This window comes from Branchiostoma belcheri, unplaced genomic scaffold, assembly GCF_001625305.1.
Source record: "Branchiostoma belcheri isolate BF01 breed outbred unplaced genomic scaffold, Haploidv18h27 scaffold262, whole genome shotgun sequence".
Classification (NCBI taxonomy): domain Eukaryota; kingdom Metazoa; phylum Chordata; class Leptocardii; order Amphioxiformes; family Branchiostomatidae; genus Branchiostoma; species Branchiostoma belcheri.
Genome location: NW_017803868.1, coordinates 165,764 through 181,808, shown reverse-complemented (window position 1 = coordinate 181,808; position 16,045 = coordinate 165,764). Strand labels below are relative to the sequence as shown.

The following is a 16,045-nucleotide window of genomic DNA, read 5'->3' as shown; positions in this document are numbered from 1 at the left end:
TTCATAAATCGCGGTTATGTTTTTAACTCCTGTGTCAGAAGCGTAATGCTTTATGCGTCGGAGACTTGGGCGGTGTCCACGGAAGACCTTAGAAGGCTAGACAGATGTGACAACGCTAGCCTCCTTCGCAGTCTTGTTGGGCGTGGGCGTAATTTTTTCTCCTAGCGACGCTAGTAATATGCCGCCGCAAGGGACGATTTGCTGCCGAGGGACTTTTGCCACGGAGAGAAGGTTTCCGCGCTCCAACAAGACTGCTTCCAGTCGGCGAGTTAAAAGGGCTATCAAAAAACACTTAGGAGCGATTGGCATGGATGTGTGAACTTCCCGCAATAAACGCCACCAGTGCAGGGTGGTGTTCACGCCCCGTTGATCGACGAGCCAAAACTTGTAACTTTCCAGCGGTCGCCGATCAACCCGTCGGTAGAACGCCAACCATTCCCGAAAACCCAGCCCTATCCACTCAACAAAATCCCGGAGACATTGCTGCTACGAAAAACAACTTTGAACAAATCACTACCACAGGAACCCACAAGCTAAACTGTGATATTGCTGGGGGACGTCGACAGATAAACAAAGTGCCGCCATGTTGTTTGGTGGCGGGTTGATCTCACTGACCATGGGAGGGTAACACACCGCTCCGCAGCAAGTTGCGTAATAGAAAGAATTGCACATTTCACCAGCAAAAATAGTACTGCAAATTGTCTTGGTTTGTTTGCATGGGACGCTTAAATATGCACGGCAATGCCTTTGTTGTAACATTACCAATGTTCTCTGTTGGAACCTTCGACTATAACGTCACGCATGCTAATAAAACCAACCGTTGACAAAGGCGAGCGCGTGTCATGCGTATCTATGAATTACCCTTGCGCGGACATGTGAATTGGACCTGCGCGAACATGTGAATTGGACCTGCACGAACATGTTAATAGCCTCTATGAAAGGCTGGCTTAATCCGAGGTCCTTTTAACTCGCCGATTGGAAGCAGTCTTGTTGGAGCGCGGAAACCTTCTCTCCGTGGCAAAAGTCCCTCGGCAGCAAAACGTCCCTCGCGGCGGCATATTACTAGCGTCGCTAGGAGAAAAAATTACGCCCACGCCCAACAAGACTGCGAAGGAGGCTATGACAACGCCATGATTAGATGGATATGTTCCAGTAGACTGGCTGATAGGGTGTCAAGTGATCAGCTTAGGTGTAGATTAGGCGTAAGCAGTCTACGTGAGATCTTGCGCTACAACAGACTTCGCTGGTATGGGCATGTGCAAAGGACGGACCCGCAGAACTGGCCAAGGAAGGTCATGACAATGCCCGTAGAGGGACGAAACCCGCGCGGCCGTCCAAAAAAGAGATGGGTAGACAGTATTAGGGAAGATGTCAAAAACTTGAAACTGCAGAAGGCCAACCCGCTAGACAGAAGCAGCTGGAGAGCAGTTATTAGACGCAAACGACACCCCACGACGTCCAACCCTTGCATGACGGGGAACAACGGACGCTAAGCCGTGCAGTGAGTGAGTGAGTGATATATGGTGATACAGTAACATCAGTTTTGCATGCACTCCGCGGTGGTTACCTAGTACCTATGTCTTACTGATTGACTTGTTACAATCAAAGCAGCAGTAACATCAGTTTTGCATGCACTCCTCAATGTATGCATGCACTTTGCATGCATACAAACCAATACAGTAACATCAGTTTTGCATGCACTCCGCGGTGGCTACCTATGTCTTACTGAGTGACTTGTTACAACCAAAGCACTGTCTCTACCTCTAGCTGCCAGTTGGAGCTATCTTCTAAATAAATAAAAAATCACCTTGTCTTTTCGGACTTGTGGCGTCAAAACCTTCGAGCCAAAACGTGTTGGTGCTGATCTTTAATCCCGCGCTGGCTGTCGTTTTTAGCACGATGTCTGTTGTACTCAGTACAACTGTTGTTGATGCAGGATCAGACGGTGCTGGGTCTTTTATTACGTCTGTTTTGTCAACTAAAACAAACACATAAAATGCAATCAACTTTAGCAAATCTACATTTTAATATAGTAATACACCTGACAGCAGGATATAAATGGATAACAAATATCATTTTGCAAATTTGATATGAATTTTATGAATAAAATGTCACCGTGTAAAATGTGATTGGCTTTGGGCCCCATTTAAATCCAAAGAAACAAGTGGGTTTTAACATACCGGTGGTACCAAGGATCACAGCTTCTACACTACGTCCGTACATGCTGACAACTGCAATCCGGATAATGTAATTTGTCGTTGGGAAGAGCCCGGTTATGTTAAAGTCCGTTGCAGGAGGAGGTATGCTGTAACAAAAGGCAAGACAGCGCTGTAATCCCCTTAACTGACTCTAGACTAATATGTGAGTAAACCAAACTTCTAAGGATGCAGATAAAAGAGTAAGGTATCCAGGTACATCATACAAACCTTTTAACTAAAGTTTCAAGAGCTTACTACTTAAATTATGTCAAGGGACACTAAAACTATCTACATACCAAAAATCACGAATATCATTCATCCGCTTTTCAAGATATTCTCCTCCAAATATCTTAAAACAGGCGCCCCTGCATTTCAAGAACAAGCTGCAAGAGGGCCTGAACTTACATAGCTTACTCTGAGCTCCAATAGTTGTCTTTTTCTTAGTCACAAATTATGAACCTGACACTTCATGGAAATTTCACCCCAACATTTTTGGCCCTGATGCCGTATGGTTGGTACACGCCAGGGGCGATTATAAAACTTGGCCTTTGTCTTTGCTGCCCCTATCACTCCATCTTGTCAAAAGCAATGAAATAATTAAAAGACGAAACTTTCTGTCAGCTGTTTCAGAAAAAAAACTGCCTTTAATCTGTGAACTGTGGTTGAGTTTCTTATTACAATTGTTTTCCATCTTTTTAGTCAGTCTTCATTGAATGTGCTCTGTGCATATTATGTGGCCAGCGGTATATGTAGGAACGGAAGTCCGTTTTAGTATGAAAGAAGAAAAAATATCAGTTACTCAGTTTCTTTGCACAGCTTATTGTGACAGTTTACGCACCTAAAATGTTTCTTTGCCATGGTCGTAGCATCGGTTACCGTCAAATCATAGGAGACGACCGTCGCCACAGGTGCTGTCCATGTCACGGTCATCCAGGTGGAGGAAATATTCCTTATTTTGATATGAATCGGAGGATCCGTGTCTGTAAATAACATGAAAGAGAACCTGTATGCATACTAATCATGTTCTTAAATCATTAAGCTACATGTATCTGTACTACGAATACAAATTATCATATAGCCAGTAGCCGTCGACAAATAAGAAGGCTCCCATGCCATGGCTTATCAGGTCATAACCTAGTGTTCATGTTAAGATGTAAGATATGAAAAGTTACCGTGTGCCGTGGATTTAGGGTATCCTAAGACGCTTTATATTCTTTAAAAATGTTATTGTCGACATAGAATCTCAATAGACATAACAAAGGTAGAGATACTTTAACAGTGTTTCCTGTGTTTTAAACATATCAACAGACCTGTTATAACAGTTGTATTGATTGTATCACTCCGCCCAAACCGACTCACGGCCGTCAAGCTGATGACGTATTGAGTTGCAGGGAGAAGTTCTTGTAGCCAGTAGTTACCGACGTCACCAGGAAGGATGAAAACATTGAGAGATCGCCGTGTCCTGCTGTGCTCAGCTCTTCTGTAGGTCAGTTCGTATTCTGTCAGTTTGGCAACTGGTGGGATCCAGGACAGACCCAAGCTGGTGTAACCAATGTCGTCCACTGATAACTGCCCGGGAGGATCCGTATCTGCATCGGTAAATGTAAAATCCACACAATTAAGATAAAAGGTAAACATCAATCTTGAATTGATGTGAACCATTTCAAAAGAAGCCAGCAGCAATACAATAGGAATGTTTTGATACGCAATAAAATTGTGTTTTGAAGAGCCGCAGTCGTATAAAGCACATATACATGTAGAATACAATTGATTTCATATCATACGGCGTCAGTAAAAAAAAAACCCTCAATTTTCACCTGTTACGATGGTAACGCTTGCTTGAAGTCCCTCGACTGAAGGGCTGATACAGGTTACTGCAACCACGTACTCTGTTGCAGGGGTTAGAAAAGTAAAGATAGTCGAAGTCGCTGAGTCAAGCAGATACTTTCTGGAAACTGTGAGCGCAGTTTCATCCTCTGTTAGCCACACCTTGTAGGCAACCACCAGTGCATCAACAGGCTTTGTCCATTGAACAGTGGCTGAATTCTCGGTGACTTGGCTAAATGTAAAGTTTGTAGGAGGTGGCAATCCTGCAGTTGAAACAAAAGTTACATATAAGAAATTGCTGCTGAATACTAAAGTTTGTAAAATTTATGTTTGGAACTAACGATATTGCAATAACATCAACGTTAGGCAATTAATTTCTTACTTTATTATTATCATCACTATTAAGTGTATTAGAAAAGCTAGCTTTCTTTGATAATGATTTTTCATAAGCAATAAGTTAGATATTTTAGTACAATGTTAAACTTTATTCTATCACAACAAGTACAGATTCTCAACGACCACTGTTCCCTTCATCAGGGTGTGGTCTGGTGATTCAATGTGGATGTGTTGAGAAACTTCTGACGACATTACGTGATCGGTAATTATTCATCCTGATGAAGGCGACAGGGGTCGTTAAAAATTTCACCCCTCTGTATTTCATCTGTTGGAATAAAATCTAGCATTGTACTTTGATTACTACCAACACATATGATAGTTATTTCTTAACGATGTTTAACGTTGCTGACAACTAGTTATGAAACATAAATTTTATTCCAATATATTTTACCGTGTAAAGTAATATTGTAAGTACCAGTTATGCACTCTACGCTGATGTTAGCGCTGTCATTCCACAGTCCAAAGGCAAGAACCGTGAGGGAGTACTCCACTCCGCTGAACAAGCCGGATATCGTCGTGTTGGTGTCGTTACGACTCCGGAACGATGCCATAACTGAGGGATGGGAGAATCCTGAACAAGGCAAATTGTGTTTATGTTACTGTCTTAGTAACCTGTAGATAAAAGAACATAGCACAATAATTCATACATAATACACAACAATTGCATACATAATATACTAACAGTTTATACGTATGGCAACATTAATTTTCTAACTTTATTTATATATATTATGTTATAATCTGTTCTTTATAAAATGATAGTTGATACAATATATGTCTAAGTATATACATGTTTTCGAACTCTGAAATCAACATTGTCCATAACTAACTAATGCAGACGAAATAAACAGTAATATTAATACAGAAAAAGGAAAACTAACCTAACACAGGACTGTACGTGATGCTGTAACCATTAATTTCAGCAATTGGCTTGGTCCAGCTTACAGAGATGGACGCCGTTGTCGTAGACAAACATAAAAGATTCAAAACAGGATCGAACCCTGTGGGGCAAAGCATTGAAAACACAACGGGGCTTTTAGTAGTGTATCTGTTCATCAAAGTACTATGCATATTCTGTGATGCAGTGAGTCAATTTTCCTTACTCCTAACTAATTTTGATAATATATACCACTAGCTAATTATGGCTCTTTGCTGAATAAATCAGCAATGCAGATCGTTATGTTTAAAATTAATGTTAATTAGTCCTGAAAGACAATGCAAGAACAGAACAGTTAAGACTAGCAGATGTAAAGAATTGTGATCTTTATGTAAATTGTATAGCATAACTTGTATTATAACAATTGGAAAGGGTTATTGTGGATTTCTTTAAAAATGTACATTGTAAAATCATGTGAGTAATCCGTAATTGTGCAAAAATCTGACTGGTGGAGCAGGGTGATTTTTGATGGACAGAAACCTGTCTTAGATTGTCTCAGACAAAACCACATACATGTATTAACAGTGAACATAAATGGGAAATAATGCCTGTAAAATGCAGAACTTGCGACGTTAGGCCTTTAGGATGAGTGTTTTAAAAGGCATATACTAGCATTCACTCTTTGCAATTCTCATTTCCCCAAAATTATAAATATTTTTATCTGAAATCACTTCATCTTAACTTGTTTAAGATTTGCTACCGAAATGGTCATATGCATACCTCTGGTACCAAATACCAGGCCAAAATGCTCGTCTATAGGCAAATTCGTGCTAAGACTAAATGCTAGTTGGCCCTTCACCATCACCATTATTTATCTAATCTCTCAGAAATGTGCAAAGTCCTTACCGTCACAGGTGAGCCCATCCATGCTTAGGTTGTATCCAGTCGCACAGAAACAGTTGAAGCTACCGATGGTGTTAGTACAGAACTGTCCACAGCCTCCGCTTGCTGTATCACATTCATCAATATCTGACAGAAACAACCATTCTCAGCACAATGCATATGTCCCTTTGCGAATAAAAGCTGGCTTGATGTATCATGTACACGACAATGATGATGATATGACATATTCATTGCAGAAATCATACTTACCATTACAGGCCAGCCCGTCCACATGCAGGATGTAGCCGGTACGACAGAAGCACTCAAAACTACCGATGGTGTTGTTGCAAATCTGTCCACAGCCGCCATTTGCAGCTTCACATTCATCTACGTCTGAGAATGAAATAAAAAAAAAGATTACATTAACTTTGAGTGACCATACTCTAACTATCGTTCATGATATTCTGGATCCTGAATATTAACAAAAAAAGTGCAAAAGGCCTCTGCGGCCGAGATACAAAAGAATGATGAAAAAAACGAAGCGATCTGAAACAAGGCAGACAATAGAATTATTTCCATCGTGTCAATTGATTTTTTATTGTTATTTGGTGTTTTTCATATACGATGTCGCACTTTGCCTGTTTTATGTTGCAAAACCGAAGTGAGCAATAAGGTACTATGCCAGGAAATCCGGATATTGCACGTCCAAATGTTGTTGTGTTTGTTATTGTTGTGGTGACAAGTGTAAGATCTGTTGAAGCGTGGACTATACAGTACGAAAACTGCTAGAATGTTTCCAATCTGGTGTCAAGCGTGGTTAATAAGTGTAACAGATAGCAAAAGAATGATAGGGCACATTTCCTACCATAACATGTAAAACCTCCGGTGTTCAAAGCGTAACCATTGCTGCAGCCGCACTGAAAACTTCCTATGGTGTTGTTACACATCTGCTCACAACCGCCATTTGCTGTGTGACATTCATTGATATCTAAAGAAAAAAAAAACAGCATTAAAATAACAGTAAAGAAAATAGTAGTAGATAAATGATCAACTATGTAAAGGATTTTTTACTATGTAATACGATTTCAAAGAAAAAAGGATACAAAATGTAGACGTATTAAAATCCTAACCAACACAGGAAAACCTATCGCCAGACAAGTCGTAGCCAATGTCACAGGAACACTGGAAACTTCCACGGGAGTTCGTGCAATCTTGGTCACATCCACCGTTTGCAGTGTCGCACTCATTCACGTCTGCGTAATGTAGAAAACAATGTTTTTGGCGAACTTTAAATGCAGCCACAGGTTCATAGTTGCTAAACAGCGATAAAATAGTCTACATCGATAAGTATTTATAAGCAACTTACGTTCAATTTTACACAGTTCTTGTGCATTATTAATTTTAATGTCTATTAAAAGACAGTCTATTGTATAGCTCACCATCGCAAGCAAGGCCATTGCTATTCAGCCTGTATCCATTTGAACAGGAACACTGAAAACTCCCGATGTTGTTCCTGCAAGTCTGCTCACAGCCACCGTTAGTAGAAGTACATTCATTCACATCTATGTTGGAAGACAATCATGAGAAATGTACAATACGCTAGGTGTAGGGCATGTGTGGCTCTGTATTACAGATTACATGTTCTCAATAAATTCAAAATGTTTTGTAAATATTGATATGAAATTAATTGTGATAATGACGATGATGTTGATGAACTGTGTCAACATGCTGATAGCATATCCGAAGTACACTTTTGGTCTGTTAACATGGCATATATATTAACATACTATGAAGTATCATAGTAACATAACATAACATAACATAACATAACATAACAAGACACCGTTTACCATTACAAGTAAAGCCATTGCCATCCAGGTTGTAACCAGCCCCGCAGGAACAATGGAAACTCCCGATGTTGTTCGTACAAGTCTGCTCACAGCCTCCGTTAGTAGAAGCACATTCATTCACGTCTTAGTTGTGATAGGACAAGATGTAAAAAGGTACGTAAGTCCAAAAGAAAATAATCCAAAAATTTAGGATTTAGCATTTAGGAACATCAAAAGTGTCAATCCCTCAACGGGACACTAGTGGACAAACTCGTGAGAAAGTAAAATTGTGGAGATTAGCATGATGACCAAACAGCTTTAAAACTGCTCTATCATTGACTCCAAAAAGAGGCAAAAACATATAATGATTTTAGAGTAGAAAATATGTATTTTGAAATTTTATGTTAATGTTGACAATAAAATTCATCATGCGGTAAAATTTCAAAGGGAATGAATCTTTATTATATTGAATATTTATATATTACTTTTACTGCCATTTAAAATATCATCATTGCAATCAAGGTGTAACAAAATACCCATACCATAACATGTAAAACCCGCACTATCCAGTCTATACCCATTCTGACAGGAGCACTGGAAACTCCCGATAAGATTAGTGCAGGTCTGTCCACATCCACCATTTCCATCGGAGCATTCGTTAACGTCTGTATAAAAACAAATGATGGATTTTATAATTCACTGTAAGGTAGAAACACGAACCAATACTTAACTCGCTGTGGCAACAACATGACATAAAGAAGTGAATCAAAGATGGGCATACGTATAAATCATACCTAATCTTTGATCAGCAGATAAAAAAATACAAATGATATGAGGTAAATAATTATACCCATCAAGATGATCTGCATGTCTAAATCTCTCCTATACAATCATTATCATCATGCCAGACTTCTTGTCAAAGCATCTAAGCGTCTTATTATGTTCTTCTACGAATAGTTCTACACCAACATCCTGGAGAAATTGATCTATATATTTTTGTATGAAGTGTACAAAATTTGCTTACCGTCGCAAAAGAATCCATTGGTATTTAAACTAAAGCCAGGTCCACAGGAACAGTAGAAGCTGCCGACAGTGTTGGTACAAGTCTGAGCACAACCACCGCTGGCAGCCGAACATTCGTCCACATCTGAACACGGATACATATATTTTATCTCAGGCAGATACATATATAGTAAACACACCTCTCACGCTGGTACATAGTAAACATACCTCTTACACGGATACATAGTAAACACACCTCTCACACTGGTACATTGTAAACACACCTCTCACACTGGTACATAGTAAACACACCTCTCACACTGGTACATAGTAAATACACCTCTCACACTGGTACATAGTAAACACACCTCTCACGCTGGTACATAGTAACACAATTCTCACACCGGTACATAGTAAGCACACCTCTCACACTGGTACATAGTAAACACACCTCTCACACTGGTACATAGTAAACACACCTCTCACACTGGTACACGGTAAACACACCTCTCACACCGGTACATAGTAAATACACCTCTAACACTGGTACAGGCAAATGAACAAATGTTGTAGACACATTCATATGAAGTAGCAAATCGGTACGTATACAGTTTATATTTCTCAATGCGGTTCATTATGATTAGAGTATCCCACCATCACAAGTATGAGTATCGCCGTTTATTCTGTAGCCACTTCCACAAGAACACCAGTAACTCCCAATGATGTTGTTACAGTTCTGTTGACAGCCGGCATTTCCAACGGTACATTCAATGACGTCTGTATTAGAAATCAGTATCAGATGAACTTTCATGCTGATGTATTAGAAAAGTTTTTACAAGTCAAACATTTTCCCACCTTAACGGAGCAGATATTAGCGCACAAGAAATGGCAAACGACATTCTAAAACAATCCATTGGCAAATGAACCTGTATTTGTCGAGTATGTGTAAATCAGCACAATTTAAGTTCAGAGATATGTCATAAAATGGACGAGGAATGCTTTATCCATATTGACATGATGCCACTTACCATCACAGGAGTGGCTGTTCAAGTTTAAGGTGAATCCAGCCACACAGGAACACTGGAAGCTGCCCATGGTGTTGGTACATACATGGTCACAGCCACCATTTGCAGCCGAACATTCATCAATATCTACAAAGAGCAACAAGAAAAGACAATTTTGATTTAAAACGTGTTACCAGCAACTGGATATACTGAGTTTAGGAGGCGTCTCTCAAAGCATCGGCCTTTTAGTAAAAATTCATATCTATTGGTCAGCATTTTACCGTTGCATGATGGGACGTTGCTACTCCAGGTCCGGTCTGCCTGGCAGGTAGAACTAGAATCTCCCACCAGATCATATCCCTGGTCACACGTGAACTGCACCACGTCCTGGTAGAAGTTGGGGCCGCTTGAATCACCATTAACAGGAGACGAGGGAACCGGGCACTGAACACCTGAAATACAAATCAGTATAAGCTGTGACAAAAGAGAATATGGAAGAGCAAAGGACTTGAAATAAAACTATGCAGGTTCATTTCGTTAGCTTGCATACATTCACAAGTCAAGACCTCTGATACCAGATTCAAAACTGGTCACTTTTTCAACCAGTGCTTAACAGACTTTACCACCCTTTAGCTTTTTAGGTAAATAAGTTTCAAGTAAAACTACAGTAATCAATATCATAGTGTGATCTAGCTATCGTGTGCAGAAGACATAATTTTCCCTACGTGTGCAGGTCGGTTCAATTCCACTCCAGGTTCTGTCAGCTTGGCAGGTCAAGCTGGAAAGTCCAACAAGCTCGTATCCAGGATCGCACAAGAACGTCACCACGTCCTTGTAGTAATTGTCGCCAGTCATTTCACCATAGTCAGGTGCTGTCAGCAGTGGACACTGTACGGCTATACATAGGGAAAGATTGTGAAATATAGACTAGACTTAACTTCCAACACTGGAAAAAATTGGGACTTACCCCAAATTTTCATTGGAAAATTAAATTATGAAACAACTGAACGTTCTCCTACAAAAAAAATTAACTCACGGATTTTGGACTAAATCGTTCCGTCCTCTTTCACTATCTACCCACGATTGTATAATCTATTTTTTTTTTCACCGTAAGACATGATTTTCCCTACGTGTGCAGGTCGGTTCAACTCCACTCCATGTTCTGTCAGCTTCGCAGGTCAAACTGGAAAAACCGTCAAGCTCGTATCCAAAATCGCACGTGAACATCACCACGTCCTGGTAGTAATTGTCGCCAGTCATTTCACCATAGGCAGGAGCTGCCAGCAGTGGACACTGTACGGCTATACGTTGAGTAATATTTTAGCATGGAAGTTCACCCTAGTTGGTAATTTATATTTTGAAACACATGAATGTTCTCAAGTTTTCAACAAAAAAAAAGACGCACTGGTATTTTTAAATAAATCACTCAGTCATCATCAGCTATCTAACCATGTTTGTGTTATATGGTTAATATCTTCCACGGAATACATGAACATTACCCTACGTGTGCAGGTAGGGACAATTCCACTCCAGGTTCTGTCAGCTCGGCAGGTCAAGCTGGAAATTCCAACAAGCTCGTATCCAGGATCGCACAAGAACGTCACCACGTCCTGGTAGTAATTGTCGCCAGTCATTTCACCATAGTCAGGAGCTGCCAGCAGTGGACACTGTACGGCTACAGGGAGTAAGGTGTCATAGTAGCATAAAAGTTCTTTAGAGGTGGTAAATAAGATTATGAATCAATTGAACCTTCTCCAAGTAATCACACACAATTTAAACAAACATTAAACTATTCACCACAGTGACTCAAGCAACTGGACATGACTTTGGAAACGGTCAGACGTCTCAGGTAGCATCCACTACCTTTTGTCAGTGACACTGGAGAGTTGCCATAAAAGCAGGTTTATAAGAATGAACTATTGATTGATATGGGGTGGATAATAGGAAAGACAACTTTTTTGAAAGTCCAAAAGGAAACAAAAGTTAGACAAGTCAAGACGAGGATGATGCAAATTGGCCAAATTGGCTTAACTATTCAACTGTTTCAACAGTAACAGATACAAGATTAAACCTTACGTGCACAACTGGGAGCACTGTCACTCCACGTGCCGTCTGCCTGACACGTTATGGATGCTGAACCTTCCAGTTCGTAACCAGAGTCACAGGTGAAGCTCATCACGTCCTGGTAGTAGCTGTCGCCACTCGAACCACCGTTTGTAGGAGACTGCACCGTTGGGCACTGCACAACTGGCACGATAAAAGAACAGGACGACGATTGAAATATACTTTTTGTTGCTCATAATATATTATGTAGATTTCTGTTACAATCCCTACCATGTATGATTACCGATTTCTGTTCTTTCCTGTGTGCATTATGAATTATGATTCTGGTTGCTTTTAAAATAACAACCCATTTGAAATAAAAAGCAAACTCAATCTACAGGATAGAGGACCCTGGGAACCCACTTCTCCAGCAGCTTGAATAGTGAATTGACCCCATGACCACATAAACTAATAAACATCCCAGACGGTCCAGCCACCAAAAACAATTGTAGGGACGGATAAGCATGATAACTGCCATTTTTTTTGTACAAATTCAAATACTCGTCTTTTCGATACTGGCTTTCGAGGTAAGAATATCAAACCACGCAGAATGATCAAGATAAATGTAACAAAGTTACATAAGAAATTACTATCAAATTACTATCAACAACCTTCAGTTTCTGGAAAACCAACCTTGTTTTCAAATTTCAACTTTTTAAACAGCCCTATCAAAAGTGTCTAATTGTAGATATTTGTTTTTTGTAACTTGAAAATATCTTCCTCAACAGTTAAATTTAGCTTTGATAGTAAGTGTCTAGAAATATGTCGTGTAATTTTGGTGTCCATTTGACTTCCTAAGAAAACAGTGTAAGTTATGTAGACGGGAGCTCTGAAGACTGGGGAACTGTACAACTAAAAGCGATTGTAAGCCAATTTCTGACACTAACATACGGTTTGGCAAGTCAGCGTTGCCATTACATTCTGGATTAGGAGAGATTAACCTCTTACAACCTTATTTCAATTGCTTATATCTGTCTATACATTTCAAACTGTTTTGAAGAGTAACTTGGTCTTTGTCACTGTCTTAGCCAGGTCTCTGCACATGTTATCCCCACCGTAGTCAGAGCTAGACTGAGGTCTGTGAGTTAACGTCAGACTGAGGTCTGTTAGCTGAATTATTGGATAATCTTATTGTACAAGCATGGTCTACATCAACTACTATTGTTCGCCGTCTGCGTTACAATTATATAACTACTATCATTCTTGGGCACTAAAAGTTAATCTGCTTCAGTAGACAGAAACGTTTTATCCTACGTGAACAGGTTGGAGCACTCCCACTCCAGTTGGCGTCAGCTCGGCAGGTCAGACTTGAACTTCCCACAAGATCATATCCAAGATTACAACTGAACGTCACCACGTCTTGATAGGAATTGCCGCCAGTCTTTCCACCGTTGTCAGGAGCTGCCAGTAGTGGACATTGTACAACTAGAATATGGGGTAAGACATGGTTAAAATGTTATGTTGAGTACTGTTTAACATGCGGAATCGCAACTACTTTTTTTGTAAACCATTTGTTAAAAAAAAAAATAAAATATTGACATTCCGAAATCCAAACTAACAGCACTTCTATTTCATCACAAGAAGTTTTTCTCGAAAATCGAATGGCTCTTCATGTTTTGAACATCGTACTTGAGCATGTTGGTGGACTTCCACTCCAGGTCAGGTCTGACTGGCAGGTAAGTGTAGAAGAACCGACCAGGTTGTACCCTGCGTTGCATGTGAAGGTGAGCGTACCTCCATACCCATTGGAGCCGCTTACCGCACCGTTTACAGGGGCTGTCAGTGTGGGACACTGTCCGACTACAAGCAAATTAAAAGTAGCACAATTTCGTAACTTTACAAACAAATCATAGGCATCTTGCAACTTTTCCTATAATACCAACACTCTTAACATAAAAAACTTCATAAACAAATCTGTCAGATTAAGAATGTTGGTATTATAGGAAAAGTTGCAAGTTGCCTATCACACAAAATATATAAACAACAGCAAACTGTATTAACGCTTAAGTTACCCCTAATAAACATATTGTCGTCTGGGCTGTAGCTTACTTACACTAGGCCATCCACACCAATGCATCAGCTACAAATTGCATCAAATGCCTGTTTCTTATCAAACTTGGATGCTCTATTTTACGATTTAACGTCTTGACGGTATATGCAAACCATAAACAGCCATTTTCGTCCACAGAGGACCTGACAGAGAAGCCAACCACTATCTCTTGATTTAGTGATACAGTATATATCATGAACAGTATACGGTATTGTGTGCAGTATTGTATACAGTATTGTGTGCAGTATTGTGTGCAGTTTGTGCAGTTTGCAAGAATTCTATTAATGGTACAATAATTTTGTCTACAGGCCTGTAGACAAAATTAGTAAAGTTCCTGGAAACACTTGGGGCATTTATGACCTACTAGTCATGCAAACAAATCCCTACCAGAAACAACCGTCGCCAAGACAATGTATGTTTTCATTGCCAGTCTTGGTCATTTTATGGTTACTTATAATAACTCATAAAATGACGTTTACAATTTGATAACTGTTCTTTCATTTGTGTTAAATTTGATGTATTAATTATTGTATAATTTCAGCAGTTTTTTTTTCGTTTTTTTTTTTTGGGGGGGGGGTCCTTTATTTACAATGTATGAATTTGTGTTAAATCGGCAGTATTTAACTAAGTACTTATACAAGTATGGCACTTAAGCAAAACCCTTGATAGACCTGCTGTGTTTTTTTCTCTAGCATTATTAGTCTTATCATTAAATACAAGGTATCACGTTTTCATTTGCTAACAATTAACAATAGGTGCTAAATGAAACTAATGCAATCAGGCGGTTGTCAAGCATAATGGTCCGGTATAGTTTCTTGCTGCGGGTTTTGGGACAGTTTTTGACTGTAATTTACACAGCCGGCCGCCATGTTGTCACAATAACTTGCAAATCTTGCATGACGTTTTCGCATTCCGTGTTCCTGATTGGCTGTTACCTACTATCCAGAAGCCGATTTTTACACTTAGAATTTTATTACCTTAACCCTACCTAGACCGGGGGGGGGGGGGCTAAAAGTGCCCGCGGCAACTTTGATGTCACCTAGCGTCTGAACGACTAGCCGTAGAACGGCCAAAGTTGGTGACTTTTCCTAGAATATTGTTGGCAACAATTCTCTATCATTGGAATAAGATAATAATTTTTTGTGTTGCCATGGCAACGGGTTTCTGACAGGCATTTTTTTGCTAAATTTAGTACTTTTTGTTTCAACAATAGAATTTTATGGGTTTTATGTCAAGTTACTCATGGTTTCTAATATTAATAACATCCCATATAATTTTATGTAAATTTTATCATTGAATATGCATAATTTATGCTAATTTGATGACGTCATTGGCCAAAATCCAAGATGGCGGACCATATCATTAGAACAGGTATATACTGGTTATTTTCATTAAAATTTCATCAATACTTCCATTTCTTTTTCCAAAAAAGGTTTAAATGAAGGTCTTTAGTATGTTTACGATGTATTTTAGGCTTTATCATGAAAAAAACTATTTTTGAAAATTCAAGATTGATGATCCAAGATGGCGGATATCTTAAATATGCATGACGGCATTTTATGACGTCACCGGTGTTGCTATGGGCAACATAAGACTTAGTACACCATAATATTCTGTCATAAACACTTTTGGTACAGTTATGTTGAAAACCATTTAGTTTTCAGGGAAAAACCTATTTAGACGGTTTTGGCCAATAAAATCACATTAATGACGTCATAAAGACGTCATATTACATCATAACGACATAAAAATTGTAGATATGATAAATTTTCACTACTACACCATTCTCTAAAAATTTGGTGGTCATACGACATACCGTTCGCGAGTTCTTAGGGGGGGGGTGTCAAAAGAGCCCCCCCGGTCCCCCCATGTCAAAA

General features: G+C 39.5%; 1 protein-coding gene across 1 annotated transcript in view; it reads right to left on the bottom strand.

The window, feature by feature from the left end:
• LOC109472032 overlaps positions 1–16,045 on the bottom strand; it is a 40,126-nt gene that overhangs the window by 15,337 nt on the left and 8,744 nt on the right. The window contains 15 exon segments of the mRNA XM_019771602.1: positions 1,808–1,978; positions 2,163–2,305; positions 3,037–3,178; positions 3,509–3,787; positions 4,016–4,288; positions 6,205–6,327; positions 6,451–6,573; positions 7,620–7,742; positions 8,031–8,153; positions 8,552–8,674; positions 9,666–9,788; positions 10,040–10,162; positions 10,297–10,467; positions 13,373–13,543; positions 13,748–13,918. Of these exon segments, the coding sequence (XP_019627161.1) occupies positions 1,808–1,978; positions 2,163–2,305; positions 3,037–3,178; positions 3,509–3,787; positions 4,016–4,288; positions 6,205–6,327; positions 6,451–6,573; positions 7,620–7,742; positions 8,031–8,153; positions 8,552–8,674; positions 9,666–9,788; positions 10,040–10,162; positions 10,297–10,467; positions 13,373–13,543; positions 13,748–13,918 (2,382 nt within the window).